A 27,206-nucleotide genomic window follows, 5' to 3' on the forward strand; every position below is an offset into this window, starting at 1 on the left:
TTTGCCGGCTCCTGTCTCTTAAACTGCCAAAAAAAAAAAGCTCCAGATCCAAATATCCAAGCTCTGACTTTCAGGAGAAGTGAATTATGGAGTGAATTCAAACTCTGAAATTTCAGTTCAAATGTAATTTAAATGCAAACCTGTGGCTTTTGGGCTTACAATACGCCTAAGTGGTATCAAATCAAATGTTTTCTGAAGTTGACTAAGTATTGAATTTGTCCCTTCAGGTAGATCTTCTTCTGTTTGCTTTACAGGATGACACAGATGTAGCTTAACTCAGTAGCTAATCAATAATTTAATTTTGATCCCTAACTAAATGAAGCTTGATAAATATCAGACACTTTTAAATTGGGTTTAATTAGTGTTTATGCATGTATTTGAGGGTTCTGATTCACAAACTGTGACAACTCCACGCTGAAGCAACCTAACCTTGTCTTTCTGCTAGAAGCTACTGCCCCGTGCCCATTTCAGAGGCAGCAGATGGTCCTCAGACATGCAGGGCTTGGGTGCCCTCCTCTTAACGGGAAGTAATCTCATAAACCTTATCACGATGCCCGCGTTCAAAGGGAGCGATGTCGGTGATGTGGAGGGGGAGAAAAGGACATCAAAGAGGCAGCTGGGGAGGGGCCCAGCTTTGAATTTCCAACTGTGGGTAAGAGGCGGTTCAGGAACAGCTGATGAGAGTGATGAGCAGCGCAGAAAGACGTCAGCACAGGGAGAAGTGGAAGAGATTGCATCTGTTTCCTTCGAAGACTATGCAAACGAGGAGTGACATAGTGGAAGCATGTAAAAGAATTAATGGTCTAGGGAAGTTACGGCTACCTACCATGTCTCCCAACACACAAGAACTCCTAGCAAACCAGAGGCAATTGCACTTCAGCAGATGGATATTTTAAGGGCGAAAACATCTGCAGATCCCATTCTCATCATTGGTCAACACCAGGACGACACCAGAAAATGAAGCTCAGCCACGGAGCCGGCTCCCAGTTGGCCTTATAGAGAAGACTACCCTGTTCTGGGGAGAAGGAAGGCTTAATTCCCTGAGCACAAGCCATGCCATGCCTCTCACCCTCTGGGCTGGAGCAGGCCCTGGCCTGCTTTGTGCACCAGCACAGACACGGCCAGTCAGGTGGAGAAATTAGCCGGAATCCAAAAGGTGTGAGATCCTTATCAGGACCCAGTGTTGCACTCAACGGGGAAGGAAAACACGAAGGTAGAAGCCAACTACATGTTGGGGAGATTACAAAGAAACACACTCTAGGGAAGTATTGTTCCTGGCACTTCCCTGCTCCTCTTCAGAAGTCACCGATATCAAGGTTTGATGAACCATTGGGCTGACACTGCGGTTCTCAGGCTTTGGGACTCCAAAACTGAAGCTAACAACCACCACATCCTGCTGGAAATTATCACAATCCCACCAGCTAACTAGTTCTGTGACCTTACAGCTTTCCTAGATGTAGCACACACATACATAGCACATGCTGGACTGGTGTGGGAAAACCACGTCCCATGGGCAAAGGGAGATATGCTCCCAAATGTGCAGTTTTTCCAGTGTAACCACATTGGCCCTTAGGATCTCTACCTGGAAAGCTGCAGTGCTGGAAGTCCATGCTTCCTCATGCCCTGAAATAATGAGGGTGTGCATTTATCTATCATACTTCATTTTAAATAAATATCAATATTTTTTGCTCTGGGCTCTCCTTTCTCATTTTGTCAAGAGCAATTATTATATTATAGCCAACATTACGATGCAAAATTAGAGGGAAGTAAATGCATTAGAAAGGTGGCATCAGCTGAAGAGATGTGATGGCTGCTCGCATTAGCTCAAACACCTTTCTCCCTGAAGTCTGACCCTAGGTGTAAATCGGAGAAGCCTGACAGGACATAAAAAGAAGTACTATCCTGTTGACCCAGTTTTCATAGAGAGCAGTGTGTATAATTATTTTGGCCACCTGCAGTTGATAAACCAATCCCGTGTGAGGTTAAAAATTATCCAGACATTTACTGGTGACACAGCAGTATGCTAGAAACCTGCACGGCAAACCTGCTTAGCCACAGCTACGCTGGAGGGAGGTGTGGTGAGGCATGATCCGGGACTGAGATAGCTCTGCTGGCAGATGTCCTCAGCGCAGAGAAAGCTCTACAGGCTTCTGCCTATTTGATATATTTTGTTCAGGAATGGTAAAATAAGTGATATCACAAATATCTTCTTTTGTGATAAGGTAGGAGCTGCACAAGGGCTGTGTGTACGGTGCTCCAGCCTGCAGGAATATCAGTAATTTTCAGCAGTAAATAAAGCACTCCTGGAACTACTGCATTGCTGCAGGAAAACCACTCCCCATGGGAAAAGTTAAAGTACTAAAAGTGCAATTTTGTCTATAAAAAGTATCAGTGCAAAGGATTTCTGCCAGAAAAGCTGTGACACAGAGTGCCCCTTCTTCAGGCCCCAGCAGATGCCGTTGTGCTTGTACAAGTCCACAGCAGAGACTAGGAGGAATTTGCTGAGATAGCATCCTCTGTATCTGTGCTGATGACGCCACTCCTGTACACTACCAGGCTACAATCATCCGTGCTGTGGATTGCAGTGCTGAGCTCCAGCAGTTTAGGTTCACGTAGCATGTTTTCCCCACGGACGAGGCTGGTGATCCTGAGCAGTGGGGCAGGGCAGGTTAGGCAGCCAGATGTGAACACATCCTCCAGATGTTCAGTGGGTTCTGCAGCCCTGGGAAAAAGGATTATGAAAGAAATCCAGCATGGTGCAAGTGCAGCCCCTCACAAATCACTGCCTTGGCACCCCCTTTTGTCATCCCTCACACAGCCTCGGTTTCCCCTCTTTTCTCAGATTTTCACTTTATTTCTTCACAGGTTGATAAGGACTAGAAGAAGACAATTTATATATCTATATAATTCTGGTTTTATGTAGAGTGCAGAACCTTTTCCGGTTCACACCAACTGGGGTGTGAGAGACAAGGATTTATATGTTTTCATTTTTTCACAACTAAATCATATTTCTTTTTTGTATTTGATGCGTTGCAGAGCCTCAGTGAATCCTCAGAAGTAAATAGTGATATAGCTGTTACTAATTCTTCTAAAATTAAGCAACCTACTTGGGAAAGCATTTTCCCTGTAACTTAAGGCAAGAGTACAAATGGATATAAGTATATAGGCATAACTTTCTATTCTGTCTTGGATTCGTTTAGGTCATTTGGGAAGGGATTTAAGTTCAGCCAAAACATACCAATTTCTATTGGGGAAAAAAAAGGTGAGATTCTTAAAATAAATGATAGTTATACTACACAGTCTAATACGTTGGTATTAATGGTAATGGTATAATACACCATATAAAAAAATCTAATTCCTCTATCTTCCACTACAGCTTATATCCTGATTTCATGCAAAATTGGAGTAAGCTATTAAGAGCAGTGGACTTCCTAAAGATTACTCTATATTAAAAGATTTTCATCTGCTCTTAGTGTGCAAACTGCAAATACTACTCTAATACAAACACAACTGAACTGTAAACCAGCTCATTACATCTCAGGTCTGTGCTAAGTAATGAGCATGCTACATTAAGAACATCAGTACAGGCAAGTTTTCCTTTAACATCATTTCCTCAAGACTGGGCATCTAATGAACGGGCCTTAATCATGATACTGAACCATTTTCCAGGAATGATTTCGATTTGCACTCAAGCACAGAAAGTACACATCAGACATAAGTACAATGTGGACCCATGGTTCACCAGGTCTGTGTGGTCCATATCCCCGTGAGGTACCATGTTATAACATGCCTTGGTTTTATCTACCAGAGAAACCCAAATCACACTCCCTGCGACACAGGCTAGTGACAACACAGTCATAAGGACATTTCTGCTCAGCAAGCCAAGCACAACACAGGTCCTCTGCTGAGAAAAAAACACTTTCCCTACCCCCGAAGCTAACCAGAAATTATTGTGCGGCAGCCTTTGTTTGCTCAATGCCAGTTTGCTGTGGAGGCCAGGCCCAAATACCACCCAAAGTGAATCCTCCGTGATGGCTAAAGCAGTGCCATGAGGCCCCGATCGCTGCACTGCTGGGACTGCTGTGCCCTGGAGGCACTCAGATGCCACCCGTTGCCAGCTTGGCATTGACGGACACCCATCACCAGCTTGGCGTTGACAGCCACCCTGTATGAAGAGCTGTGGGTGGGAGAGGCGGGTCCCAGCTCCTCCTTTGCTTCTGCTTTCATCCGGCAGAGATTGTGCTTTTCACAGCTCTGTTATTAAGGCAGATGGTTGCCTGCAGAGCCCAAGGCAAATGGACAGATGGGCTCTCCTCCCCTCAAAACTACAATCAAGAGCTTGCTGACCTTGCCTGTTTTCTTGGCTGGAATCAGTCAAAAAAACTTTACCGTAGCTTCCATTCTTGCTTCCACTTGGGATAAACAGAGACCAATGCAAACCTTAATTTTCCTTGCCTGCCTGCAGAGACCCAACACCAGGTTGGGGCTTGCCACTCAGAGACGAACCTGAGCTAGTGTTAAATTCAATGGTGCTTCATCTCCTTCTGAACTCAAGTTGCTCCCCTTCTGCATTTCTTCCAGATCTGTCCAGGCAAGGAAACATTCAGCACTTCACCTCTATATACACCAAGCAGCACATTACCTTTGTTCATATTAACGATTATGTGCATTTATGATACTATAAACGCTTAGAAGCGTGTTCAGTATCCATGTGGCTCGGGAGAAGGGAAGAAGACATAGTAGGGAATATAAAGGAAAAATTGATATGGGAACATGCTGACCTCAGAACAAATTTAAACTGGTGTTGGTACAAGCTCTCACATGGAAATAACTGACCCATCGCCTGGTGACCAGCTCCATCTGATGTTGTTTCTCTGGAGGTAGACATAAGAAACTATGGAGGGAAGAAAAAATAGACGTAATACAGCGAGTGCTGCAAAACACAGAAATTCCAACCCTCACCCTCCAAAGCCAAGAAGGGAGTACCTGTGTGGAAAGACAATATGCAGAACCTCAGGGAGGGCCAGCTGACTTCTGGCAGTCCTTTGTGACCTAAACTTTTCTATGCTTCAACTCATGAAAGTAAGACAGAGAAAAAAAATCCCAAAATACCCTTCATGGTGAGAGCTGAAAGAATCAGTTTGGTCCATTTACAACCTATACAACCCCTTCTTCAACCTCTGCAACACAGTTTCAGATTCAATGCTGTGGGAGCCACAGCCAGAGAGCAAGCAGACAAGCAGGTACTTGGTGGGACAGTGAGGCCTTTGCGTTTGGACCAGAAAGTGTTGCAACAATCTGAAAATTGCACCAGAGTCACTGAAAAGAAGCCTGTAGAAACTTACTGTATATGACAGGCCTGGTCCAAACGTTTGTGAGCTTTAGCAAACCCCTCAAGAAGCCTGCTTTGAAACAGGAATTTGTGACAGAATTCCAAGTCAACAGCTTTACTGTAAATATTTTACACTGAAGTTGACCTGCTTTCCTTCCCTCTTTTATAGTAATGTTGCCTCGTGTTCTCTCCTTTCCCAAAAATCTGTTCCTTGCACTGCTTTGTTGTCCTACAACCTTCCACTCAAAGATGTCAAACCACCAAAAAAGCAAGGAATACTGCATCCAGAAGAAACAGGAGTGGAGGAGACAGGTGACCCCTATGGAGCGTAACAGCCCAGCAATATATTTTGGTGTGATGAAGCTGATGTTATTTCTCAGTAACAGCAGGGCAGACCTGCTCAACTGAAAAGGAAAACTGCTGGCTTTTAGCTCACCGAGCTCTTAACTCACTGCTGAGCAAAAATCCCTCACCTACTTGCTGAAGTCAATCCTGCGTCAGGCCAGCTACAGGAATCACACAAGTGGCCCATTGCTGAGTGAAAGCTCTTCTCCAACTGCCTATTTGGTCTCCATATCAGGAGATTGTAGGCGAAAATGGAATGCAGCCTTGCCTACAGGGCTTGCTCTAAAAAAAGGGATTACTCAGGGAGTGGAAATCCAGCACAGAGATTGGGAATTTAAGAACCCCTCTTTAGCTCCCCATCAAGAGTGGGATCAGCAGGTGGGACCCACAATGACATCACTGTCCTTTCATTGCTTACAAGCACCCTCAGGCGTGCCTCTGAGCTCCCAGCTACCGCACTTCCATCTTATTCCCAGCAGACTCTGCCTAAGGCAATGAGGGGCACCAAAGTTTGCCCTCAGGAAGAATAGCAAACCATTCCCATGCCCCGGGCTTTTCCCTTCCCGCTACCCTTTGGACACTGGTCTAGCCCACAACCTCTCACCCTGTAACCTATTTTTGTCTTCCCTCCAGAGGAAGCAGCATTTACTGCAGACCAAACCCTCCAGCTCGCTCCTGTGCAGGCTGCTGGCCTCTATTTACACATCATCTCCAAAGCTTTCATTTGGCAGGCAGTCTGGAAAATGCCGGTGTGCTACATTAACCTGCATTTGTCTCTTCATTCACTGTTCTTAATCAGTGTTTGGGAATGTATTAACGTGGGGCTAAACCACAAAGTTTGCATATGGGCTTTTCTCATGTTTGGAGGAGCTGAGCTAGCACCAGAGCCTGGTGAAGAGTCACCCCTTCCTCACATAGCACCTGAAAGCCAGTGTATAGCAGCGAATCCTCATCACAGAATTTCCTCTTCTGCTTGAATATACAGTCATTGTGATTTTTTCCTCTGCTTCCCAACTGTAAGCCACCAAACAGTCATTTGGTCCAGATACTGAGGCTGTTCAGAAACTACCAGCGTTTCCAGCTTAACCAAAGTCTTTGCCTTCAGGCAATGATGTAACAAAAAGGGAGCAGTGATAGTGGATGAGTTAAACAACATTGAATCTCTCTGCAGCCATATGAATATATGAGCTAGTTACTACTGAGTTTCATGTGTATGTGTGACAGATAAAGTCTAAGTTTGCAGCAAGACAGTTACTCTGATACCACAGGCTCTGAAATAGCTGCAAGGTCAAAGAAAAGTGGCAGAGGAGACAAGATGACCTCCTCTGCTCTTCCTCAGGTAGCCCATCTGTCCTGGTTTCAGCTGGGATAGAGTTAATTGTCTTCCTAGTAGCTGGTACCATGCTATGTTTTTGAGTTAGGTATGAGAAGAATGTTGATAACACTGATGTTTTCAGTTGTTGCTAAGTAATGTTTAGTCTAAAGTCAAGGATTTTTCAGCTTCTCATGCCCAGCCAGCGAGAAAGCTGGAGGGGCACAAGAAGTTGGCACAGGACACAGCCAGGGCAGCTGACCCAAAGTGGCCAACGGGGTATTCCATACCATGTGATGTCATGTCCAGTATATAAACTGGGGGGGGAGTGGGGGTGGGGGGATCGCCGCTCGGGGACTAACTGGGCGTCGATCGGTGGGTGGTAAGCAATTGCACTGTGCATCACTTGCATATTCCAATCCTTTTATTATTACTGTTGTCATTTTATTAGTGTTATCATTATCGTTATTAGTTTCTTCTTTTCTGTTCTATTAAACCATTCTTACCTCAACCCACGAGTTTTACTTCTTTTCCCGATTTTCTCCCACATCCCACTGGGGGGGGGAGTAAGTGAGTGAGCAGCTGCATGGTGCTTAGTTGCTGGCTGGGGTTAAACCACAACACCATCTCACCAGCAAGGTGCTAGGAGGCAAGCTGAGGTCTGAACTTCCAGTGTGTCTGCTTCCATGGTGCAGTCTCTCCTACACACTGCTATGCTTGGGAGACAGCTATGTTCATTAACATCTCTGGTTCTGAAGGTATAAAGGGGTCCTGAGGTTCCTGAGGCAGTTGGAAGGGACACTAAGAAATCTGTCCCAACCACTGGCCTCTCCCAGGGTATTTGTGTGGCCACCAAAACACCTCCTGACAATGGCATGGGGAAACCTGTAAGTAATAATCAGCATTGCCAAGCGAACGACCCTGCTAAGGATAGCTACCAGAGACAGCACTGTGCGAGGGACAGAAGTTTCTCAGACAAACTACCAGCACGCATCTGCAGATGACCACCCCTCTTTTTCCCCCAGATCTTTCCCTCAAGTTTTCAGCAGTACCAATGCGTTTGGCAGTAGGGGTAGGTCTACACTGCAGCTTTTGTGGAAAGCAGTAATGCAGTGATGCACTGACATCTGAGGCATCTCAGAGCTACCCAGTTTATAGTACAGGCCCTCCTCTACCAATTGCTGATCTCAGAAGAGGCTGTAAAACCTGTATGGGCAAAGCAAAGTAAGTGAATTTTGTCTAAGCTCTGAGCTGCCATGGGACTGTAGGTACTGAGGTCTGCTGGTTTAAAGCTGTTCAGTATCTGTCTTGATCATAGTGTTGCAGGCATGTAACACACCTACACTCCTTATGCTCTATTTTTTTAATTGAGTCACCTACAAATGGATTGTAGGTCAGAGTTTCCAGGTACAGAAAAGCTAAGGGCAGTCAGGAATCCTCCTCACACAAAATAATCCAGGAGATTTCCCATTTTTGACTCCTGGAGAACCCCATCTATTCAGTGTTTAGCAAACAGCAGCTTCTGGTACTCTGAAGGAGGTGTGCAACACCTCTCACATTGCCAGCAGTGCAGGAGAGAATGACCGAGCGTGTAAAAGTAAGGATGACCTTGAACCTTCCAATTAGAAATATTATGACTAAATTCCACAGCGCACACACACAGCCTTTGGTTTCATAGACACAATATCATCAGAGCACATTCTCTCTTTGTTTTGAGGGAAAAAATAACCAGCGAAGCGGAGACAATCATAAGCTAAAGGCAGAGATAGCTTCTGGTTAAATATCAGAGCACTAACAACGTAATAGCTGTAGATATTAGCACATTGTGGGGGCTAGCATACATACCTACCTAAACTTCTCATCATGTGTAGGCAGAACTTGATATTCTGAAGCATTCAGTAGTCTCAACTCTTAACTTGTATAATTTCTGCGGTGATCTATTAAAAAAAAAAGAAAAAAAAGCAAAGAATGCACAGTCCTTAGTAAGGAGCAGAGCTAGATGGTCCTAAAGTGATATATTCTTATTTTTGATTTCTGTTCCCACCAAAAGCAAGATCCATCTCTCATCGCCCTTTCCCATGACACTCATGGGAGGGTACATCTACACTAGAAGAACTAGATGGGAGCTATACTGGTACAGGAGGGTTATCCTAGATCCTTTAGGTGCTATGGTTTGGATCTGCAGATAAGTCCTAATGGAAGAGAATAGGAAACAGAGATATTCCCTACTTCCCAAACACACAGGCCACGATAGGTTAGAGAAAATCTGGGGCTTCCCAGATTCCCTTGCTCTATTCCTGTATGCAGTGTTGGACCATGTACTTTCACCCTCTAAACCACCCTCCCCCCATTTTGCACACCTCACAAACCCTTTTAGAGCAAAGGCAGGCAGTATGGTCGATAAAATATACTTGGCCCTACACCATGGGGTCTGAGCATGGTTAGGTGCCTTTGCAATACAAATGATAACAGTAACAATAATGGTTGTAGCTCACTCAGGACATTTTCTTTCCTTTCTAAGGCTGGGTGTAAATAATTTCTTATCTTCTAAGAAATACCTCTGGCATCTCTGATGAGGCAATAAGTAGAAAGAAGAGAGACACTCTTAACTGCTGATCAAGAGGGAGGAGAGTGATTAGCATCCTCTGGGGAACACCTTGTTGATGATGGCTGCTTTGCATTGTTGAGGGTGTAAGAAGCACCTAAATTCCTCCTCCACAGAGCTCTTAGCTGCTGATGAAGTCAGTTCTGCATTAATCCCTCAGCACACTCCTTGTCAGGCCAATTTCTGATCAAAGCTTTTCTTGCCACTGCAGTCATAATTGCAACCCTCCCCAGTTTGAGAAAGGGACATAGTCTGAATGTCGGTAGGAGGAAGGACTAGACTTAGGCAACACCAAGAATCTTCTGAAGTAGGAAAATAAAACAAAATCACCTTGCAGAAGGACCAATTAGTCCTGAATCAAGTTTGGGAGTTTTCACATTGGGGTTTGCGGCCCTAGTCCTCTGGTACCTGTGTTTGATACGCTGGGTCTCAGCAGTCCCCTGGCATTGCCCATCAGTGCACAGTGCACAGCCACTTCTGGAGATTTAGCCCACTTTCTGCCATGCACAAACTCAACCAAGACAAGGAGAAACAGGCACAGTGAAGCAGCATTGCTCCTACCAAGTCAAAGCCTGGACTAGCACTCAAGCTTTCTGAAGCTCAGACTTAATTTCGAGGAGTGGATCGATGCAGGTATGCGGGTACAGCCCACTGCATCGGTTTGCATTGGTGAGTACCAACAGATCCAAGCTCTCTCTGTCCACACCACCCTCAGCAGTGGAAGTAAAAGGCATTCATGTGGCTCTGTACCCACGCTGGGATCCTGTATTTACAGTCTGGCTCTGCAGCCAGACCTGAAATGGTTAGTCTGGGTAGTGCTGCAATGCACCCTGACATCTTCTTGCTGAGGTCTCCCCAGACTGGGCAACAAAACACAGACATAAGCACATGCCCGATTAGGGTCTTTTTGCACTGCAGGATCAAACTGTTGAAGTGCTTTTTAAACATCTCAGCAAACAGCTGTGACAGAAGGTCCCTTCATCCCAGACAGGCTTGCTCTCCTGGCAAAGGTGGGCCCCAATGTTGTGTGGGTCTGACTGCGTAGTATGAAAAAAATGCCAACCAGATTCAGAAATACATCTATATCTAGCAACAACCTACATTTGGATAGTGCAGGAAGAAAATACAACCTCACACTTCTAATTACAGCCCACCTCTTAAATTACGCAATCCTAGCCCTTACCAATGATGTCCTTTCTCCCCTCTTTTTACGCTTTTTATGTCCTCATATTATTGCTCACAGGAAACATCCATTTTCAAGCATGGTATTTCCCTTTCTGATAAAATGCAGCAGGAGGTTCCACAGGTTAATTACAAATTGGTTTAAAAAACATTTACCAAGAAGTGTTTTAAATCCATTTCCCGTAATTTCATTTGATGCAGCATATGTCTTGCAGTGCAAAGGGGAGATGTGGCTTTATTGCCACTATCTGCCAGATGAACATGTTCATCATCAACAGTGCAGGGAGTGATAAGTCCCTTATCTGATACACAGAGACAAAACACTCCCTCTTTCTTATCAACAAATTGAGTTATCAGCCAAGTGAAGTAGTTTTTCAGTAGCCTTTCTGACTGCGTTTTGCTTTTAAATCCATACTGGCAGCAAATGTTCATGGATGTATTTACCTCTCATGCTCATTTCAAAATGCAGCAGCAGCCACAGATAAGAATGCTTCATCTCCCCAAGACGTCTGGTCTGAGTGCTGTTAGACAGTTCTGAATTTGCTCTGACTGCTGGTAAACTAAACTCCACCAAAAGTAACAAAAATGATGCTAAAACAGAGATACAAAGAGCTTAGAGGAACGCAGAAGCTGTAACACTGCGCGACCAAAGCCTGCTGACGTGACCATCGCTGATGGCTTAGGCCACATTTCTCAGTGGTATCTGTTACTTGTGGGTGCCTGGCCTGAGACAGTTAGGACCCAGAAACCTTGGAATGTGCAAGCCCTGATCTAGTCAAGGTAACGCTTTTGCTATACCTGGCAATGTATGCCCAAATCCATTCAGAATTAACTGCACAGCATAATAAAGCTAGGGAGAGGTTAGGGTTATCAGCCACATGACATTATTAGGAGACTGTAACAGCTGAATGCATGAAGAGGTTTTTAGGTGTGAAGAGTTAGAAACCATCTGGTGCCTTTTTAGGACTCAGTTTGACAGTATGTTCCCCACTGGCCTGCTCTGTGCTGTGAGCGGCTACTCCGAAAGGCTTTGCACAGAGTACTACCCATGAGAAAGGTGTCAGCTTCACACTAACTTGAGCAGAGGGTGATTGCGCTCAGTTGTTGGTATGTATTTCTCAGTGCTAGAGTCAGTATCATTTTGGTTGAGTGTGGCTGGAAAGTTAACTTCATTGAGATAGCACTGAAAAGGATTTGTCCTTGACTGCAGAGGCCAACTGTGCTCATTCCCAGGTCACCAAAGTAATTTTTAAATGTGACCGTTCTCTTCCATAAACCAGCCCCGAGAAGGCGTGACTTGATAGCAGAAACTCATGGAGGCCAGACAGACACCTTAAGTGAGAAATGTTCCTTGTAAATACCCACAAACTCCCTGCTACAAGCTCATCTTCCTCCCTCCCATAAAGACATGATCAAACAGGAGCTCTAAGATTAATATAAGGGTTGATGACAAGAACATCATCATTTCACCTGCTGAGCAAGACAAGCAAAACCCATGAGTGCTCTTGAGCTTGCTCAGCAGGGAGCCAGACAAGGGAGCTCAGATGATCTTCACCAACAGCTTGAACCAGAGCTCTGGACTTTGCATTGGTTCAGTTGGGTAGATTGCATACACACTTCCGCCTGCCCCAAAAAATCAAATACAACCACCTAAGAGTTGCAACAAGGCCAGTAATACCTCCAGTCTCCAGTGTTTTCCAAAGCCCATACATAGCTACTTTTTTAGAAATTCCTCCTCTATGGGGTTACTTTCTTTCCCAGAATGTTTTCCTGTGGCTGAACCTGTTAATTTGGTAGCAATCAGATGCCTCATCTTTAAAGCAGCTATTTTGCAACCACCTGCATTATTCCTGGAAGCGTTGTATCCTCTCACCTGTTCGTAGACGGGACAGGATTGTTGGATATTAATTCTCAAAGAGACAAGAGATAATTATAATAATGGCCCAGCTGACAATAGTTTCAATAGTTTCCAGCCTTGCTGTCAGCTGACACATTCCTTCCTCCAGATAATATCTGATACACTCAGATATTTCTGAAGCTGTGCCTCCACAGGACGTGCCGTAAGAACTAACTACAGTGAGCTCCGTGCTCCTCTGCTTTCATACCAAACCTGCAAGGAAGTTGCTGCAAGAGGGGTTGTTTATTTTTCTTGACCATTAATAAGAAACCTGCCTAATAACTTCCAATCCTTCCCTGCTTTCCAACCATGATGGGGCTCTGGAGCTCCTTCCCACTGGGTGCACAGGCTCTGCAGATCCCCTCGGCGTCACAGCAAAGCGCGGGGGGACTCTCTGCACTTGCGGGTGCAATATGCAAGTGGCTCCACATACATGGGTAGGCAGAAAGGCTCATTCCTGCTGCCTCACGTGTGATGTTCTGTCTTGTGCAGGGCAGAGAACGGGGAGCATCATTCAGAAACTCTCACCTGCCAACTTTGAAGGGCTAGAGCAATGCAATGGAGAGGCTCTGATCCCATCCTAGCTCTAAAGACTAAGGCTTTTAAAATTAAAGAAAGTCTTGACAGTGTTGGTACCTGAAAGGATCATTAAGTAGTTGCAAATAGCCATAATACTTTAAAGAGGACTTAATCAAGCAGAGCTGGGACGTCTTGACAATCTGATAATTGCAGCATAAAATTCAGAGAATGTGGAGGCCTTGGGGATGCATGACTGGCCTTTTGGGGCTGATTGGTCTGAAACAGCTCTTCTTTTTCTTTTTGAAGAGAAATTTAAATTACCCAGACTTTCAAAAATAACTGTTTATCTTTCACAAGAGCCTTGAAGATCTCCTTATTTATCATGCACTTAAATCAGTGCAGATATCCTGTAATTCACTATTAATCCACAGCTGGACAAAACTCTCTTCTATCAAGGAATGCCAAAACTACTGGTGTTAGCTCGGTACCTCCCAGCTGCCCATGTCAAAAGGTGTTAATTTGTGTAGGAAGGGCTGATTCAAACTCTACTCCTATTTTTGGGTTGCTTCAATGGGACTTAGATTAGTTTACAGGTAGTGTATTTAAAAATAGCTAGCATTAAGTAGCTGGTATTGAGATTTTAAAATAGTTGTATATGCATCTGAATGGGTTTATTTTATATAGTTAAGAATAAACTAATCAAGGGCTGCCCTGTTTGAAAACAAACTAAAATTTGATACCCAAACTGTGATGGTTTGAAAGAACTGCAAAGTGAAACTGTCTGTAAACAAATTAAGAGCTGTGGTAATTTTACCCTGAAGCAAAAAAGGGAAAGGCTGCACATGATGGAAAGACCAAAGCTGGTGAAAAGGATTTCATTCTTTGTAGTCAGAAAAGTTAGTTACATTACAATAAAGATATTTTCCTGTGTTTCACTCCTGATGCCATCTTCTATTTTACAATCACAAAGACTAGGATAAAGCAGGACAAATACATACTGATACATACCTGTATGATACCAAACCGCCTTTAAAAACAGCTAATGTTTTAGTTTCACTAAGGTTGTGATTTCATATGCACCGTCAGATTAAAAAATCAACTATGAAGCAGGGTCAAGATCTAAAATGTTTGGGTTTAACAATCAAAAAATGAAATAAAAAAAAGTCCTAACTCTAGATCCTGGGCATGATAGTTTCAAATCTCCTTTGGTTTGGGTTGAAGACTGGTGTTTGCAGCCCAAGCCAGAGGAGAAGTTCAGGCTCTGTCCTAATTCTCTTGATGACAAAACCTACTTTTCTGGGATATCAGTGGGTTTCTGTGAGAGATGTGGTACTCACCGCAGTGCTGGGAGATTAATTTAATATCAGCATAACACTTTCTTTCCCCGGCCCTCTCCCCATTTAGTTTTCTTCTATTTCCTTCTGTGTGTTTCCCTTTTCCTGTTGGCAATAAATGTTCTGAATTTTTTCCATAGTGAGTATCAGGCTGGCAGCTTACGAGAAGCATGGTACAGAGGAAGAAGCTGCCACGTTTGCTGCAAGCACTCTTGGGCACATAGCTAAGAGCATGCGGAAATGTAAAATAATTACACCAGATGCCACTTTCACTGACCCCATGACATCACTTTCTGAAGGTGGACATCCACAAGGTGAGGATGCACAGCCTTGGCTTCCAACAGCAGATGAGTTTAGTATTTGATATGTGCTACCGCTGATTTAAATCTAGCACTATTTTATTTTGTTTTGGTTTATTTTATTTTATTTTGGTTTGGTTTGGTTTGGTTTGGTTTATTTTATTTTATTTTATCTTATTTTATTTTATATTATTTTATGATACTGTTGCGATCCTCACATTCATATTTACTGATGACACTCTACAGAACCTGTTGTTTTCTTCTGCAGACTGTATTATCATTCAAAAGACTTGTAGCCCACAGCTGGGGCTGCTATACTGGGCTCGCAATGATGGAAACTGCAGTGGCGCTGGTTCCTCTGTGTCTTCGACAGGAGGTGTATTTTGGTCTCTGTTTTTCACCATGGTACACAGACAAGGACAGTGGCCCTCCCAGATGTCTGCATTTCTCCTTTGTGCTGGGGAATTCCATTGAGAAGGTACTTGTTAGTGCAGCATACGAGTCTTCCTGAGCCTGGAAGAGGGGGGTAGGAAGACGTTATTAATTTAGCCAATACTGTGCAGCTTGCAGAAACACTGTCAGCTTCTGCCTACACACATCTCACCTCCTATTGTTAGAGAAATTACAGCTGCTGAAAGACATGAAAAAGTAACACATTTCTGGTTTTTATAGTAATAAGGCAAATCTGATTCTTCTTGCCCCTGTAGCGTGGGCCTGCTTTCTGGACCAGGGTCCTTTGGGCAACTGGGGCAGCTGTGGAGACATGATTCCCTGCACAGGTGCTATCAGATGCACATAGGTGCGCTAAACCTATTTTAATGGCTCTGAGTGCAAGGACCCCATTTATTTGGGTAAATCTCTCATTGGGTGAACTCTCTCACTCCTAACAAGGACTTAGGACTTTCCAGGACTAATTAATATCTAGTTAGTACTTTCCTGTTTCTCACTGGTGGAAAACCAGCAACCTGCAAAGCTGTGGAGAGGTCAAGTGAAAATTTCAGCAGAAATTTCTGAAGATAGCTACACGTTCATGGTGACCCTACAACTATTAGATGGCTTCTTGTCCACTGAAAAGGAAATTGCAGGTGTCTCCTGAAAATAAAACATGCAGTAGGTGGCATAGGCACGCATAACATTACACTTTGTCTCAGGGGTTTCCAGACGCAGAGAGGTGCGAGAGCTTTTTCCACCATCTCCACTCTCTCTCAGGTTTTGCTTTCGTTTCTGCTTCTCACAGGTTCCCACTCTGCCATCACACATAAATTCCACCCAGGCTCCCGGCTCAGCCCCCTCCCATTTCCTATTTATCACTAAACCCCCCATGCCAAAACAATCACATTGACTGTGCTGTCTCCTTAATGTTATACTTGTGTATTTATTCTTTCCGTATAACAGCTATTTTGTCCAAATGGCCTTTTTACTGGAGATTTATACTTACTGCTTTCATACCGTGCCTGTGTTCTTTTACAGCTGGGGCTGGACGTAAGAAATCAGAGGGAAATGTCTGTCTTCATCCCTGCTAAAACTGCCACGTAAGAGCTGCACTGGTACACCTCGGAGCTGGCGCCCCAAGAAAAAGGGAACTTACTTACAGTCTGCATGAGATCTGAAGAAACCCTGTAGAATATTTTAAAGACTGTTTCCTCTGAAGGCTGTATTGTTTCAATAGCACTTTTCTTCCAATCCTCCTTTCCTGTTTTTCCATTCATGTGAACACAGGGTATTTTAAGAGTCCATCTGCTCATGTTACTTATTCCTCACTTCGAGTCATAATCCTCTGTGATACTACAGTTAATTGCTCTGCCTATGATTATATTGCAATCATGAATGGGATTACGATTTTCAACCCTATCTGTACTGGAGTAATTTCAAAATATTTCTACTGTCACCAGCTCCGGCTGGACTTCAATGACTTTTACAATTTTGAGGACATTTATTGCCTATCTGGCTATCCTGATGCTGTACTTAAATAGATAAAAGCGCCCACACTGTGTTTTACACTAGTTGTAACTAGATTAATTCAGATCTTGCACCTTTCTGGCTGAGTTCAGGCCTGCCTTTAGTCACGTTATTTCCATTCACAGCAGCAAGGTCTACTACAGACAGAGGGTGATGTTTTTTAAAAATAGCATGCTGTATTTTAAGCTATCTCTGAGCGAGGGTAAATCTGATTCTGGAAATGTCACTAGGTGAAGCATCTACATCATGACTATACATGGTTGCTTTATCACCCTTTCTGCGTAAAACTGTCCCTCCTTTACCAACAGGACATGGGATGGGAGAAAACGGTCCAAATTTCACTTGCAGCCCTCTGCTCCGTGACGAGTTTGATGCTTGCAAAGAAACGCTGCTCAGCAGAAATGGTCGACAGAAAAAAAAAGGGGGGGGGTATTTTGGGGCAGGGGAGGTAATGGGGGGGGGCAGCCCACGGAGCAGCGTGGAGGGGGGGGGTGGTACCGCGGGTGCCCGGGGCGGGGGCTGCGCGCGGCTTCCCGCGGGCGCGGGCCGGCCGGGAGAGGGCGCGATGGCCCCACGGTAGCGGCGCGGCCGTGGGAAAGCGGGGCCGCCCCCCCGCGCCGGCGGGAGCCTCAGCGGGGGTGGGGAAGGGGGGGCCTCCCGCCTTGCGGAGCGGCCCCGCGCTCCGCATCACACACACACACAGCCCCCCCCCAGGGCTTGTGCTCGCCGTGTGCTTAGAAAAATGCTGGGGGGGGGGGGGGGGGAATAAATAAATACACATATAGGAATAAAAAAATCCCAGCGGGGGTGCCCGCGGTGGGGACGGGACAGCCGCCTGGAAGCGTTTTCGGGGGGGGGGTGAACACAGCGGGGTGTCCCTCCAACTCCCGCCAGCGCGGAGCCCAGCGCGGCGGGCGGGGGCTGGGTGGGATGCGCAGGGCGCAGGTCGGCGGGGGCTGGAGGCGGCCCCGGGGACCCCCCGAGGGAACCGCAGGTGCGTGAGCTGCGCCCGCCCGGGCGGCGGGAGGGGGTCCGGGCTGTCCGTGCGGGTCGCCGGTGGCTAACGGTTCGCCGGGGCCGCGGTCCCGCCGGGACTCGCCCGCCCGCCCGCCGCGATGGGGGGGGGGTGGCGGGAGTTGCCCCGTCGGGACTCGGCAGCCGCCGCGGCTCCGCGCCCCCTCGGGGATGGCCGAAAGGGGCGGGGGGGGTCAGCCCGGGACGGGGGAAGGGGCCGCCGGTGGGGGTCAGCGGGGGGGCGGCACAAGCCGGGGCGGGGGCACACCCGGGGACCGTCCAAAGGAGCGTGGCTGCAAGGTGACCCCCGTGGGGCTCAGCCTCCGCCCCCCCCCCCAGCCTCCTTCTCCCGGTTTAATCCTCTGCAGGCGCCGGCAGAGGCGGGATAACCAAGCGGCGACCGGGGCGGGGGGTGCCCGAGCCACACACGCTCCTTTGTGCCGGGAGCCAGCGCCTCCCCCGCCGGCCCTCGGCCACCCCTGCGGGGGCCAGCTCGCCCTCGGTGCGCGCCGAAGCCTCTTGGGGAGGCGGGGGGTAGAGGAGGGGGTGAAGCCCCTTCCCCCGCCGCCGCCATCGGGGGGCATCGCGCTCTCCTGCTGGAAAGCCGGCGGGAGGAGGGGAACGGCGAGGAGCTGCCTTTTAATCCCTACTAGTATTTTTTTTTTTTTTTTACTATGTTTACTTCCGACCTCTCCTTGCGCGGCTCGTAGTAAAACGCCAAGAAAAAAAAAAAGTAAAACAAATAAAAAAAAAAAGCCCGCGGAGCGCTGCATCGCCTCCCGCCGGCGCGTCTCCCTCCCGGCCGGCGGAGGCAGGGAGAAAAGCGCCGGCGCGGATCTCTCCGCAGCCGGGCGGCGGGAAGGAGGAGGAGGAGGAGGAGGAGCAGGGAGGAGGAGGAGGAAGGGGGGGGGCAGCGCGGAGCAGCGCGGCCGCCCCCTCGCGGCGCCCCCTCCCCGCGGCGGGAGCGCGGAGCCTGCGCGGCTGCCGGGGGGCCGGGCAGGGGGAGCGGCGGCGCGCCCGGCGGGAGCGCGCCCGCGGTGTTGCCCCCGCCCCCGCGGCACCTCCGCCCGCCCCTCGCCGGCGCTTTAAAGGAGGAAAGCAACTAAACTTCTATTGTACCGGACAGAGCGCGCCGCGCCGCCTTGGACCCTACGATCTGCTGCACGCCGGGAAGGCGGCTTCTCTCCGCTGCTCCGTGTGGTTTTTTTAAGCCCTGGTGGGAGGAAGAGATCTACATTCTCCCGGCGTCTTGTCTTTTTTTTTTTCCCTTTTCCGTCCTTTCCGGCGGTTCTTTTTTTATTATTTTTTATTTTATATCTATATATATATTTTTTTCCTTCTTTTGTTGATCCCCGCACCGCCCGCAATAATTGCCTCGCTACGTTTCGCAGCTGGCGCGTTGGAGAAGCCGGTGAGTTGCGGGGCTCTGCTTTTGCCATCACTCGATCCCCCGCGGTTGTGGCGTTTGGACTGACACGGGCCGGTGACACCCGGGCTGCCGGCGGGGCTGTGCTCCGCGGACGTGGATACCGACGGTCCCTCCCGAGGGACGCTCTCCTCTGCCGGGGCACCGGCGTTCCTCATCCTTTTTGTTGCGCTCGGATTTTAATTTGATTTAATTTTTTTTTTTTGGGGGGGGCGGGAGGGGGGGAAGCATTTGCTTCTCCCGCGTATGCGCGGGCAGGTTATGGTTATTGCACATACTGCTTATATGCATATATATATGCGTATATGCATGTATATATGACAAGATTTGGCAAAGTTTGCCAAGGTGCCTGCCCGTCGCCGTGCGTTGCCAGCACGCCCAGGTGGGTGGCTGGGGAGCAGCCCGGCTCTCGGCTGGAAGCTGCCGGGCGCTGGCCGCTCTTTCCCGCCCGGCTCCCGGGAGGCTGGATGAGGCTAGGGCTGCGGCCGCGGGAGGGAACGGAAGGGAAGGGAAGGGAAGGGAAGGGAAGGGGGCTCCGTGCCGGCGCCGGCCGGAGCGTTGCCCCGTGTGAGCGAGCGAGCGAGCGCGGCTGCGGAGGGGCGGCGGGCGGGGAGCCGAGCCGAGCCGAGCCGAGCGAGGCAGGGCGGCCGAGCTGCGGGAGGGTGGTCCGGGAGCCGGCAGCCGACCCCTCGGTAGATATAGGTCGCACCGCCCGCTTGTCCTGCCGAGCTTGGAAGGGGGTGAAGGGAGGTCGTGCATTTACCTTTTTTTTCCCTTCTTGCTATTATGATTTTTTTTTTTTCCCTTCTTAATCGCTGAACGCGACTGCGCGCTTCCCCGCCGGCGCGGCGCGGGGAGCCGGGGGGGGAACGCTGGGCGCCGGGGGGGGGGGGGGGGGGGCCGGCGGCCCCGCCGAGGCCGGCGGGAGCCGATCCCCGCGGCGGAGCGCGGCTCACCCGGGCGCCCCCCGCTCCCTCCTCCCGCCCGCAGGCACCAGCCGCCGCGATGCCGCTCAGCGCCGGCTTCCCCAGCAAGAACTACGACTACGACTACGACTCGGTGCAGCCCTACTTCTACTTCGAGGAGGAGGAGGAGAACTTCTACCTGGCGGCGCAGCAGCGGGGCAGCGAGCTGCAGCCCCCCGCCCCGTCCGAGGACATCTGGAAGAAGTTTGAGCTGCTGCCCACGCCGCCCCTCTCCCCCAGCCGCCGCTCCAGCCTGGCCGCCGCCTCCTGCTTCCCCTCCACCGCCGACCAGCTGGAGATCGTGACCGAGCTCCTCGGGGGGGACATGGTCAACCAGAGCTTCATCTGCGACCCGGACGACGAGTCCTTCGTCAAGTCCATCATCATCCAGGACTGCATGTGGAGCGGCTTCTCCGCCGCCGCCAAGCTGGAGAAGGTGGTCTCCGAGAAGCTGGCCTCCTACCAGGCGGCCCGCCGGGAGGGGGGCCCCGCCGCCCGCCCCGGCCCGCCGCCCGCCGGGCCGCCGCCGCCGCCGCCCGGCCTCGCCGCCTCCCCCGCCGCCTCGGCCGGCCTCTACCTGCACGACCTGGGCGCCGCCGCCGCCGACTGCATCGACCCCTCGGTGGTCTTCCCCTACCCGCTCAGCGAGCGGGCCCCGCGGGCCGGGCCGCCCGGCGCCAGCCCCGCGTCCCTGCTGGGCGAGGACACGCCGCCCACGACCAGCAGCGACTCGGGTGAGTGGGGCCCACGCGTGTTCGGGGGAGGGCGTGGGAATCCACGCGGCAACCCCAGGGGCTCCGCCGGGGGCTGGGGGAGCGGGGCGGCGGCCCCCCCCCCCCCCGCCCCGGCCGCCGCCTCCCTCCTCGCCCCCCTTCTCCTCCCCCTCGCCCCGCGTGGGCTTTTTGAAATGCCACGTTAGCGAGGCACGGAGAGGATCCCAGCGAATTTGTTTCCTGGAAAACCAGCCCAGTTTTCCCTCCAGGGGTGGAGTGAGGAAAGGGGAAGAAAAAAAGAAAGAAAGAAAAAAAAGAGGGAGGGAGAAACTTTCATAACGGGGTCAGAGTCGGTCTCCAGCGCGGTGTCCCGGGGAAGCTGGCGCCCAGTGCCACCCGTGGGCCGGGAAAGAGGTAAATCCCGCCCGGGAGCCGCGGGGGAATGTGCAGTCAGTCAGGGAGGTGCTAGTGAAAGTGACTGCAGAGTGAATGGGGCTGGGAAAGTTTTAGAAATGCTTCCTTAGGTATTTGACAGCGTGTTCCGCTCCCTCATAAATTTTGTTTGAAAGTGAGTTTCTACTCAAGCCCTACAGCCTTCCTTCCCCCCCTCTTCGATTTTCCACAAGTTAGCAGATCAAGAGGGATTCAGAAAATGTCTCTGAATACACATGTGTGTTAAGTAAGCTTTCTTTTGAGGCGTGGCCAAAGCCTTCTAAATCCTCGATTAAGGGCAGCTCGAGTCTGGGAGCTTTATTGCGCTGTACTGCTGACAACCGAGGTTAAACTTTCCTGCTATCTCTCCTGCGCTCCTCGGAATTACGCAACATCTTTGCAACTTTTGAAATCAGGGAGCCGGGGTTTGGAGCGTGCTCTGTGTGTCCTATTGCACTTGAAGCGTTGCTTCCTTAAAGGAAAGGCTCTTGGGGGAAAGCGGAGTCCAGCAGCCTCAGATGGTTTTAAGATGGGTTTGTCAATGAGTTCCTTGCTGTGCAGCTCAGAATAACCTTCCCTTATAAATACAGCGGTCCTGAGAGTATTTGCACAGATCAGCTTATGAGTCCGTTTGTTGTTGTTGTTTTTCCCGTTGCAGAGGAAGAACAAGAGGAAGATGAGGAAATTGATGTCGTTACATTAGCTGAAGCGAATGAATCCGAATCCAGCACAGAGTCCAGCACAGACACATCAGAAGAGCACAGTAAGCCCCACCACAGCCCGCTGGTTCTCAAACGGTGTCACGTCAACATCCATCAGCACAATTATGCCGCTCCTCCCTCCACCAAGGTTGAATATCCAGCTGCAAAAAGGCTAAAGTTGGACAGTGGCAGAGTTCTCAAACAGATCAGCAACAACCGAAAATGCTCGAGTCCCCGCACGTCAGATTCGGAAGAGAACGACAAGAGGCGAACGCACAATGTCTTGGAGCGCCAGAGGAGAAACGAGCTGAAGCTGAGTTTCTTTGCCTTGCGTGACCAGATACCCGAGGTGGCCAACAACGAAAAGGCGCCCAAGGTTGTCATCCTGAAAAAAGCAACGGAGTACGTTCTTTCCATCCAGTCGGACGAACACAGACTGATCGCAGAGAAAGAGCAGTTGAGGCGGAGGAGAGAACAGTTGAAACACAAACTCGAGCAGCTAAGGAACTCTTGTGCGTAGGAACTCTTGGGCATCACTTAGAATAACCCAAATGAGACTGAAACGATGCTAAAATATTGTTTCTAATATCACTCATGAACTACACCAGTCCATCCAACATGGAACTGTTGCAACTGCATGCTGTGCGATTTAACTTGAGACTACACAACCTTGGCTGAATCTCCCAAGGGTTTGGCCAGAACCTCAAAACTGCCTCATAATTGATACTTTGGGCATAAGGGATGATGGGACATTCTTCATGCTTGGGGATGAACTCTTCAACTTTTTTTCTTTTAAAATTTTGTATTTAAGGCATTTTTTCATATGAAAATCCCCAAAAAAAGTTGTCCCCAGATTGCTGTATATATTTACACATCTTATTGCCATGTAAATACCTTTAATAAAGCCTTTATAGAAAAATGTGCAACATTAATACGCAACAGTTGTGGCAACTGGATTTATACTTGTCTTGAACTTCTGTGCCATAACATTTCACAATTTTGTTTTTTATTTAAATACATTTTTCTTTTAAAAATGATTTTTATTTTGTTTTTAGATAAATAAATATTTGCCCAAAATATAATTAGCTAAATCCTGTGTAAAGACTTTGCTTTGTCTCCCACTGTTGTCATTAGATGCTTATGTCCATGACATCCCTCCCCCTGGCATCATGGCAGTGACCTGACAAAAGTCAAAGGGGAGTTAGTTAGGCGAGAGGAAATGATGATGGTTTTGCAGCATAGTAAGGAGTTGAGTTTCTTCCTCCCCCCTTCTGTCGATTCAAGTAGATAAAATCGTTGGTCTAATGTGCTTTGTCAGTTCAACCTGTGTTGCCACCAGTGCCTCCATGAAGGTGGTGGTAGCAGTGTCTGTCTTGGCCATGGTCATTTGCCTGCTGAAAGTAAAGTTGAGGTGGTGTATTTTTACACCGGTCACCCCAACGTATGGGCTCTGCATTCCTTTCAAATGTGTATAATTACATTTGGGGGGCATGACCTTCATTCTGCGCTAGGGACCCAGCTGCGTATTTTGAGGGCTGCTTTGTAGTAGGCTCACCTTAATTGCTTCCTGTTTGATTTTGAACACAAGTTAAATGGGATAAGAAAATAAACTGAGCTGGTGAGTGTTGAAGTGGTTAAAACAAGAGTGGTTTCCCTTTTTAAGTGCTGAAATCAGCAAAGCCAATCTTCCTGGTCAAACACCTTGACACTATTAATGTGAATAGTTACTTGGGATTTCAAGGAATACAAAATTCAAGGACATACAAAAGGGAGCAAAGGGAAAGAAGAGCTTTTTCTCACTTGGAGAATATGCTCGGACAGATTCCTAACGTTTGCCAGCCATATTAAATCATATTTGCGTTCAGGAATTGTCTCACGATCAGCTTCGGATGGGCCATAAAATGCTTGCTTGTCACAGCTCCTAAGATCAGATGTGATCTTTTTCTCCCCCCCCCCCCTTTCACCCACTGAGCTCCACTTTGGTCAGAACTTCAGCAAGAAATCAATGAGCCCTTTGATGTGGGGGAAGAAGGTGCTTTTCAAAAAGTTGAACCTTGTACTTTTTGATTTTCATAATTCCCATTAAATACATTTTTGCTTGGCTTCCAACCATTTGAGGAGCAGTGCTGCCAGATAACACCAGTGCCAGCAACCAAACTGGGACTGAGGGTTCAGGTTTTCTATTGCTTTTCAGTTTGGAGCAGGTAGAAGGGTTGAGTGTGGGTGTATACGGGCTGGGGGCAGGTAGCATGTTATAGACAGGGTGGATGCCAAAGGTCTCTGCCCTGCAAAGCCTAGGGTAACCATCCCAACAATTTTGCCCATGGGGCTTCGAAAAGAAGGTAAGTGTCTAAATCCCATTTGATTAAGTGCTTCAGGTGCTGGGCTGAAGGTTTCTTGGAAAAAAAAAAAATCATTCTCTGAGAAAAACAGGCGAAAGCAAGGCTTTTTTCTTCAATTTGTCTGCACCACCGGCTTGTAAGTGGGTTTATAGAAGTGGTCTGCAGTTGCTTTTTTCAGTGTATGATTCAGATATTCACTTATGAGGAAAAAGAATGATGTGAAATGAAACTGTTAATTGTATCTGAACTGTAAATCAGGAAATCTTCCAGCTATGAATAACAGAAAAGTTCTACCTTTATTAGACAGGATAACTTATTTTAAAAGAACATGAATTTCACTTGCCTTTTGGTGTGCACCCTATTTCAGATATTGCTTTGGTACAGAAGCAAGCTGTTGTTCAAGAATTTCTAACTACATCCCCATCCTCCAAAACAAACCGAGAGGTGTAGGTCCATCCACGAACTATGAAAAACATCTGTCACCTTTGGGTCCCAGTTTCATGTGTTAGCAAAAACCCCTCACTTCTTCCCGTTAAATGAGGTTAGACCACAGTGATTAATAAACCTCTCCTTATTTTTCGGCTTCTTAAATCATTTGGAGAACAGTTTTGGGTTTTTATTGTATCTATCTGCAGAAGGTCCTCAGTCTTTTGATGAATAGGATGCTTGCAGTTATTTGATTTCTTACTCTCATCATTTAATAGAGCATCAGTTCCGATTGCTACTTTCCCACTGGAAGAGCACACCAGATCATGAACATGATCCCAAAGTGCCACTCCAAAAGAGGATGATTTTATGGGAGGACACTTCATATTTATGACATTTCTTACTTTGCTGAAGGATTGCAAAGTACCTAAATAATGTAGTTAAAAACAAAAACAAAAACAAATTAAAACAGCCTATGGGTGCAGGGGTAAAAAACCTCTCCTGGTCATTAAACTGCTGCTACAGTGAACAGGAAGGTGGCTGCCACTTTCCGACTCAGCGCAAGAGGTTAGGACGTTCGGAAGACACAGACATCCCGCAGGAGTTTCTGGGCTGTATTCAGTTAGTAATGCGTTGTATATGGATAAGAAAGTGCTGGGGTTTGCTGCTGGTTTGGAGCAATAAAGGAGATAAGCTTATAAAAGAAGCTTCTGAGCCTTGAAATAAAATGCAGTAAGTATTTACAGTGCTTGCCAAACAGCTGTACCAAAATACTACTTGAAATACAAGGAGCATTTTTAACTTCATCTCGCTGCTCCTTTACTTTCAAAGGACATTTCAAGCTACCTCGCTTCCAGAAAAACATTAGGCAAAATATGGCATCAAAGGAAACTAGAAACAAACCATTATGGTGAAAATAAAATTGCCTTTATCATATACCCTCATTGTTTTCATTTAATAATACAGATTTTTAGGGTTCCAGCTTTTTTTTTTTTTCTTGTGTCTAAGTTCTGGTTTTCCAGCCAACTAATAGTCTAAATGACTTCAATGTTATCAATACAGGATATGCTGGGGGACCATTGGGATGTATAAAAGCACCGCTGTCTGCTTATTTCAGCTCCCATCGGAGCCTCTGGAAGTTCCATGTTTCTTCCAGGGAAACAGATTCATGCCAGTGGAGGATGCTCTTGAAAATTTTAGCACTGCCTATAAAGAAATCACTTTACTTGCCCCTGCCATAACCACTCTTGCTCCTGTAGCACTTTGCAACCATTGCAGGCAGTTGAGAGATGACAAACATTTCGTCAGTATTAAAAGGAGAATTTCAGGTAAGTGGAATAGAATTACTGTAAACTGGAAATAAGCCAGGCCACTTCAGTTAAAATCTGAATTTATTCAGAACAGAAGGTAGAGGTGGTTGTTTCATCTACAGAGATGAACCATCTTCTAATACGCTGGATTATTTTTTTTAACTATTTTTTTTTTGGTTGATCTGTGTTAGAGTCATCTGCCAATGAATTAGCAGAAAAATAACACTGAACAATAGGGGATCCTAACACAAGCAGACAGCTTGGGAAGATACTCAGGATTTACTTCCCAGGTTACGGGTTTGCTGTTTCCTCATTTTAAAAAGACATCTATGGGACCTTCTGAAAAAAGGGTCTGCTGACTAAAAACTAACCTCTGGTTTCCCCTTGAGGTTTCCATGCAGATGAGGCCTAAACCTGCCTAGAAAGAAAAAAAAAAAAGAAAATTCAAGAAATGAGATAGATAAGCCGCAGAAGCCGGATTTCATTTCCAGTACAAAACGTTTGACGTTCAGCAAGTTTTATCTACCTTCATGTCATTTACTCATCTCAGGCATAGCTGTAGAGTCAGTGGGGACAGCCAACGGCGAGAACGTTATCCAAGATTCAGAACAACAGCTAGGAAGTCAAAGGGGGTTTTCTCCTAATCTGCCATTCACCTTCTACAGACATCTCGAGCGAAGGGAGGGTGCAAGCGTTTGGAGCATCTTGCTGATGGCAGTGGACTCAGCGGTGTGAGTAATGTACATCATGGAAGAATTGCAGTTACCGTGCATCCAGGTGGGAACAGGGCTGGGTGAGACACTGGCCAGGCAGTGAAAATACCACCTCTTAATCAGCTCTTGTCTATATGACAGGGTATTTTTTCACATCTCTACAGAGGCCATGCACCTTGTCTCTAAGTGTGCCCAGACTCCATCTTCCTAGGAAATGAGATAAGTTAGTTTTTCTGATAATAAAGGGCATGACCTTTGGTGCTGAATATTAGTGCATATGAAAAAGTTTTATTTGCCGCTTACCAAAACTATTTGATGTTTGTAGTTACTGAGCAAACCTTGCTTCAAGTTGCCACCAATGCATGGGAGCCCAAGCTATA

General features: G+C 47.5%; 1 protein-coding gene across 1 annotated transcript; it reads left to right on the plus strand.

The window, feature by feature from the left end:
- The first annotated feature begins 18,927 nt into the window (after positions 1 to 18,927).
- MYC (MYC proto-oncogene, bHLH transcription factor) lies at positions 18,928 to 23,126 on the plus strand. The gene is made up of 3 exons (XM_052788468.1): positions 18,928 to 19,209; positions 20,215 to 20,923; positions 21,993 to 23,126. The coding sequence occupies exons 2-3, from the start codon at positions 20,230 to 20,232 to the stop codon at positions 22,553 to 22,555; spliced, it is 1,257 nt and encodes a 418-aa protein (XP_052644428.1). The 5' UTR covers positions 18,928 to 19,209; positions 20,215 to 20,229; the 3' UTR covers positions 22,556 to 23,126.
- Positions 23,127 to 27,206: the final 4,080 nt, after the last annotated feature.

The sequence above is a fragment of the Harpia harpyja genome, chromosome 5 (genome assembly GCF_026419915.1).
Source record: "Harpia harpyja isolate bHarHar1 chromosome 5, bHarHar1 primary haplotype, whole genome shotgun sequence".
In the NCBI taxonomy this organism is placed as follows: domain Eukaryota; kingdom Metazoa; phylum Chordata; class Aves; order Accipitriformes; family Accipitridae; genus Harpia; species Harpia harpyja.

What these genes read in the sequence shown, in the direction of transcription:
- MYC (XM_052788468.1), top strand. Translation starts at nt 20,230, where the DNA reads ATGCCGCTCAGCGCCGGCTTCCCCAGCAAGAACTACGACTACGACTAC. An exon ending in CACGACCAGCAGCGACTCGG is followed by an intron (nt 20,924 to 21,992) that starts GTGAGTGGGGCC and finishes TTCCCGTTGCAG; the next exon opens with AGGAAGAACAAGAGGAAGAT.